Below are 6,915 nucleotides of genomic sequence, written 5' to 3' on the forward strand. Positions count from 1 at the left end.
TCTTGTGAAACGCCCAAGCCTGCAGCTGGACCCTTCTCTTACAAACGGTTCCCATTAGTGGCAATAATTGGAGCTACATCTGCAGGTGTAGAAGGGAGCTCCTCCTGTTTAAAGCGGCTCAAGTCCTACACCCTTAACACAATGGGCGAATAGGCCGCAAATGAGATTCCCCTCTTTGAAAGACCAGCAGCTGCCACTGTTATGCACATTTGTACACTTGTTACACCTCCATTTATGTAGGAGAAGCACCTGTAACTCCAGAACTAGCTTTGAGGGATTAATACATTTTTATCATGTTTGAGCTTGTTTGTGGATTAATCTACATTCTCCATCAATATTGTTAAGTAAAAGGATACAGAACTCTGGGCTCTGTAATTACATCCCACGGCTTTTCCTATCACTGCTATGCTGACGACACTCAGCTATTTCTCTCCTTTCCCTCATCTGACAAAGCCCTGATTGCAACACGCATATCTGAATGTCTGGCAGAAGTCAGCACCTGGACAACTGCCCATCACCTGAGGCTTAACCTCAACAAGACTGAGCTCCTCCTAATACCAGGGAAAGATTGCCCACAAATGGACTTACTGGTCACTGTTGAGAACATCACTGTATCTCCTTCTCCAACTGCCAAAAACCTTGGTGTAGTGTTGGACAATCAGTTATGCTGCACTGCAAACATCACTGCGGTGGCCAGATCCTGCAGATTTGCACTTTACAACATCCGCAGGATCCGGCCCTTCCTCACAAGTGAAGCAGCTCAGTTTCTAGTCCAATCACTGGTCATCTCCCGCCTCGACTACTGCAACTCGCTCCTGGCTGGACTCCCTGCCTCTGTGATTAAACCCTTGCAGCGCATCCAGAATGCGGCAGCGCGCCTCGTGTTCAACCTACGAAAGTTCTCACATGTAACCCCCCTCTTCCGAGACCTCCACTGGCTCCCTGTAAAAGCTTGCATCAGATTCAAGATGTTGGTACTGGCATACAAGGCAGTCGATGGAACTGCCCCTGCCTACCTCCAAGCATTAGTAAAGCCACACACCCCAGATCGATCCCTCCGCTCAACTACCTCAGCTGGATGTCTGGTACCGCCATCGCTAAGAGCAAGCAAAGGTCGATCAGCAAAGTCACAACTTTTCTCTGTTTTGGGACCTCAGTGGTGGAACGAGCTCCCTACCGATTTCAGGACCGCAGAGTCGCTCACCAGCTTCCGCAAAAGACTCAAAACTCACCTGTTCAGAGTTCATCTCGACTCTGCATAGAAACCAATGCACAGCCACCATTGAATGTTGTACGTCCTGGCACTTGTACATTGCACTTATTCAAGGTACTTAATTGTGTAGCATCAACAGTAGCTGCTATCGTTGCTTTACATGGGGAATGGGTTAGCCTAGCGATTGTAATACTTGCGCTTGGTTCTATGAACATCTTTACTGTACCGACAGCGATATATTGTTTCACTTCTTATGACAAATGTACTTATTGTAACAAATGCACTTATTGTAAGTCGCTTTGGATAAAAGCGTCTGCTAGATGCCCTAAATGTAAAATGTAAATGTACAGTTAAGGTTAGCCCAGAAAGTAGAAGACTTTTGTCCTTATATAGTCAATTTCAACCAAATTTCTTTATTCATTTTGGGCTAATCTGTGGCTTTGTCTTTGTCTTCAGATGCCCTCATTTGGCAGAACAAAATTGCTGCTGGTTCTGCTGTTTTTTGTTATCTTCAGTGGGATGAGCTACCTCTGGATCTCCCCCAACTTTACGGTAGAGAAAATGATTGACACCCCAAAGGAAAAGTGGTAGGGCTCAAAGTTGATTTGCATGTGCACATGTGTGTGATTGTTCTTGTCACGCCCAGTGCAATGTTCATGTTTTAACTCAAATGTTTACTTTTTTTCTGGAATCCTTGCATGAATGAAAAGCGCTATATAAATGAAGTGTAACATTATTAAGATTACCTATAGGACCCCTCCTACTGGTCTAGTTAAGCCCCCGGCTTTCTGCACATGCCCAGCGAAGTCATTCGATCTGGCAGTGAGCATTCCTACTGCCAACCGAGCAGACATTCAGAAACGACGGGCAGAGGAGTACAAGAAGCACCAGGCGAGGTATCCACGGCCACCAGTACCAGGAACACAGGATGGAACAAAGTGATGGCGGGGAGGAGAGACACTGATAAAGAATGTATAAATTTCTTAAAGAATACTTTCTTCAATATTTCAATTGAATTTGTAAGATGCTAGTTAAAGTATTTGGCCTGTTTGCTAAGACCCCAGGTTAATTGTGGACATCATCTATGTCAAGGTTTAAATCAGCCAGGGCTTTTGTTCGACTCTCTCCCGGGGACCTCCTGAAATTGGGTAGTGGTCCATTTGATCAAAAGCCAGTGCAGTTTAGCAGCTCCCATAGCTGTAGCTTTGTTTTTTCAACCCAAGTTAGCGCATGCAAACTGCCCTGGATAGGTAATAGTAGGCTAATAGTGGCCACAAAAAGTTACGAATTTCTCTTTGTTTGCGACTGCGCATACCCACCACAAATTGAAAAGGGAGAATAATTTGGTGTCATCATAATAGACGGAGAAGACAGTATTTTGACTTGGCATGTTTCCTTATTGTTTGATGTCATATCATGGTCATTTTATGACTTAGTGCAGTAACTGTTACATAGTGTAAGTGTTTTATTCAGTTAGAATATTGTTCAATTGACATCGGCTGATTTTTTGGTTAAGTGGCATATCGTTTTGTATTGGTTAATTGATTTGTGGATTTTAATATTATATCTCCTGTGTCCGGAACAAGCTCCATTTTGAACACACTCCTCTTTGCTCAATCCAACTCTCCACTGCAGTATCCCATTCAGGGTTTCACAGTACACCCCTTGGTCCCCACTCTTATTCCAGGTACAGTACGCTGCACTTCAGTGGTTCAATAAAATCGTCCCGATACTGCTCTTTAGTTCAGTTGCTTTGCAAGTGCACTGCACAGATATACATGTAGAGTGCAATGTGCTTTTTCCTAAGCATCATTTCGGTCTGCATTTTATGTTCAATGTATTCCTCAGGAAACAGTTTCATCCTGAAAGTTATTTTGTTTCAGGTTTAGCGTTGCACGGGGTTCAAAGAAGTGGCTACAAGGTTGGTAATAAAACTCTGGGTGTCAAGTCAAAATCAGGATACAAGGGATATTTGTGGATGTCTTGGAGCTACAGGTTAAATTTCCCTGGTTCCCTGTAACTGTTATGTCTAACCAGCATCAACAGAGGTCCACCTTACTAACATAATCCTTTGTTTCTCATCAAGCAATAATTTAAATGTCTTTTCTATCCCTTTAATGACATGGCTATGGGTGTCTCTTTATCAGGGTTTTCAAAATGGAGCTGTTGGGGACTTTTGGGTTTACTTCGAAGCACTCTTTGACTGGGAACCAAACCCCCTCACAACAACCTATGGAAGGCAGGCCTGTGTGCCTTCAATAGGTGTTTGCAGATGATGTCATGCCCAGGGTTAAACAACAGTTTTCTTCTACACCAACAAAAACATAAATATACAATAACTAAACCAGACATTTAGTTTAATATTATATTCCATTTCTGCCAAGCCCTGTTACATTTTCCCAGCCACATGTCACTTTATTCTATACATCTTACCTTTTTATATTGTGTGTTAAATTAATTTTTTCTTCCGAACAATGCAGCTCTTTTCCAATATACTGTAGGCCTATTTCTGCCTTTCTTACTCTTCCTTCCTTTGATTCCATAAAGCTTGAATAAACAAGAGTACTGCTGCTTGACGTTCTGCATTTCCCTTCCTGCCTTCCTTCTCATGTTTGCGCAACATGGGTGACTGCAAACAACCAATTCACCAATTCACACTCGGTGGGCCGGTCGGCCATTGAGAGAATATTCAGGCGATAGCATACAAATCCCTCCTGAAGTGTGTGAGCTTGAACATTTTGCTCACGATACTTAAATGAGACTCTGCTACTGGGCCATTTCCAAGGCTTTTCGACATCCGGATGAAACTAAACCGGCGGCTCGGCTACTCCAGCCCCTGACAGAACTTAGTCACAACCGTGCAACAGAGACACACTCTATTCACGTTGTCGACTCTTTGTCATTGTCAAATTTGAACTCATGCCTTCTTAAAGGTTGTGGGATTTCCTAAATTGAATTATCGCCACATATACCAAAAACACATTGCTTGCTCATTCATTTGTTGTTCTATGAACATAATTGGCATAGTAATAATAATAATAATATTTTGTAATAATAATATTTTGGCAGTTTGATTGAACAAAGCTGATTGAGCCAGTTAGGAAAACAGACAACAACAGACAGGTTGTGAAGAGTATGAATATTCAAACAATACTTTTTCATTTGAGCATGGCTGAGTACTCGCTCACTCACTCTCAACAAACTTCCCCTTGTGTTTAACAGGTATCACTACTGGTCACTAAAGGTGTCCTCTGTCTAGGGAGCCCAAGGGACGTACAGATTGTGGAAGGTGATTCATGAACTCCGTCATTTCAATGTGTAACTAAACCACTTGTCACTGGGATTGACTTGTATGAAATATGATTTCTGAAAAACCAATAGGTGGAAAGAAAAGGCTGATCTTGGAGACGCTCAGCTTAGAGGAACTCAACAAACTACTGGTGAATGTCATCTACACCATCCCTGTGTACCACATACACACCGGAGACCTGGGTACTCTATGACTTTTTAATTTATGTATGGGTTAAATAATGTAATTTAAAGATAAGTACTGAACAGATGCTCAGGTTTAAAAAAATAATGTTAATGTGATGTTCTCATTTTGCACTCAAAGCCTTCCAATATTACAGTGGATTATGTCATTTGTGTCAAATCTTATTTAGGCTGGATGTTTTTAATTAGTTTTCACTTCTTTTTCAATCAGTTCACTTTTCGTTTGAGCATCATGAAGCTGTGTTCCCAATCGCCATTCGGCAACCATCCGTACCTGTGCTTTTCGACATGGGAACAAGTATAACAACAAAAGTGTTTCCTTATAAATCTTCCATTTTAACCGTTGAGTAGAATCATGAACACTTACCTTCTTCCTCTCTCTATCCCCTGCCCCCCTTCCCCTTCCACTCTTTCAAAGACGTTAGTGACCAAGTGACAGTCACCACCAAGACCTTTATGCGCTACAAGGAGTTGAAGGTGCTCATAAGAAGCCTCAGACAATTCTACAAAGACGTGGTGCTCGTTGTGGCCGATGACAGCTTTACTCCAGAAAACATCACAGAAGAAAATGTTCTGCAATACATCATGCCTGGGGGACAGGTAGGCATATATTGGAACCATGTGCGCGCGCGCGCACACGCACACACACACACACACACACACACACACACACACACACACACACACACACACACACGACATAATGTCTTTCTTGTGCTTGGACATCATATAAGAGTAGCCAAGCATTCAAGTTGAAATCTTTCCCTTCCACAGGGCTGGTTTGCTGGCAGAACCCTGGCTGTCTCTCAAGTCACCACCAAGTACTTTCTTTGGGTGGATGACGACTTTCTATTCACTGAGAAAACAAAGATAGAGGATCTGGTGGAGGTGATGGAGGCAACACCAGAGTTGGATGTGGTGAGAATCATATTACTCATTGACTATTTTTACATTATGAACAAAGCATGAGTAGGTGTGAGGTTACAATGTCTCGTTATCCTTCATAGGTTGGGGGTTCAGTTACTGGAAACCAGTTCTACTTCTCCATCGCCTATGAGGAAGGCGATGGAGTCACTGGAGGCTGTATGGACAGGAAGCCCAACATAAAGTTCCAATCACTACCAAATTACCCACAATGCTCCGTAGTTAATGGGGTGGTCAACTTCTTTCTGGCTCGTACCGATGCTGTAAATCGAGTGAGATTTGACCCCAAGCTGAAGAGAGTGGCACATTCAGGTGTGTCCCCGGCCATATCTTTAACATATAGCCCTTGGGGGTTGTGTACATGCGTCCACCATGAATGAGAAGCCTTAAGCAAAAAAAAAAAAAATCATTCAGTTGTCGTATTGTCACTGGTGTGAGGACTTGTAGTTCTGTAATGGGGCAGATATCACATTCCTCCATTAACAATATTATCCAAATATGACCTGCCTGTACCTGGATTCATTATCATCACCTCACTTTTTCTGTTTATTATCTTTAGTTTTCCGTTGTATGCTCCCCCAAGAATACAAGACGTTTTGGATGTACACCGGGAGCGCTCCTGCTACTTTATTATTCTCCTTTACATCCAATCATTGTTGATTTGTTTTTTTCTCTATAGAATTCTTCATGGATGGTCTTGGCCAATTGATGGTTGCTTCGTGTGGCCATGTTTCCATTGGCCATCAGCCGAGAGGGGCCAATCCTCAATATGGTCGGTTCAGATACCCCGGGAAGGATGATGTTCAGTTTAAACTACAGCTGCACTACTACAAAAACCATCTACAATGTATCCACTACGGATAGGAAGAATCCCGACAGATCCATTCGCTATAAGAAAAGGTCATCTTCCAGTACTATGTACGGTTTCCCTTAAACAACCTCTATTGGCTTGAGTGGTTGCTACAGTAATATCTTAATCCTTTTCAGGGTTAGGCTTAGGGTTAGGGTGTATATATATATATATTTTTTTTTTTCATTCAGCAAATACCTGTAGAAAAGTGACAAGGTGCGGGTTTAAAGCTGTAGTATGTAACCTTGTTTCATTAATGCATTTTTGTATTAGAATGTATGTCATTGAAATGCCCAGTTGCGGGAAAAGTACACACATTCTTTAATCAAGTAGAAGTAAAGACACTTACGTTAAAAAGACTCTGGTAAAAGTACTGATTTAACCTCTTTACTGAAGTAAACACGGAACCTCACGTCATATTAATATATTTCAAAGA

At 42.2% G+C, this 6,915-nt stretch overlaps 1 protein-coding gene across 1 annotated transcript; it reads left to right on the plus strand.

Moving 5' to 3' along the window:
- Positions 1–1,669: 1,669 nt before the first annotated feature.
- Positions 1,670–6,493, plus strand: LOC307082128 (beta-1,4 N-acetylgalactosaminyltransferase 2-like; the record flags this gene model as incomplete). Its single annotated transcript, XM_079745581.1, has 11 exons — positions 1,670–1,800; positions 1,966–2,109; positions 2,794–2,900; positions 3,097–3,134; positions 4,436–4,502; positions 4,595–4,705; positions 4,917–5,003; positions 5,124–5,305; positions 5,480–5,623; positions 5,713–5,941; positions 6,309–6,493. 11 exons carry the CDS (start codon positions 1,670–1,672, stop codon positions 6,491–6,493), a joined length of 1,425 nt encoding a protein of 474 aa, XP_079601707.1.
- Positions 6,494–6,915: the final 422 nt, after the last annotated feature.

The sequence above is a fragment of the Pollachius pollachius genome (genome assembly GCF_949987615.1).
Source record: "Pollachius pollachius genome assembly, chromosome: 11".
In the NCBI taxonomy this organism is placed as follows: Eukaryota; Metazoa; Chordata; class Actinopteri; order Gadiformes; family Gadidae; genus Pollachius; species Pollachius pollachius.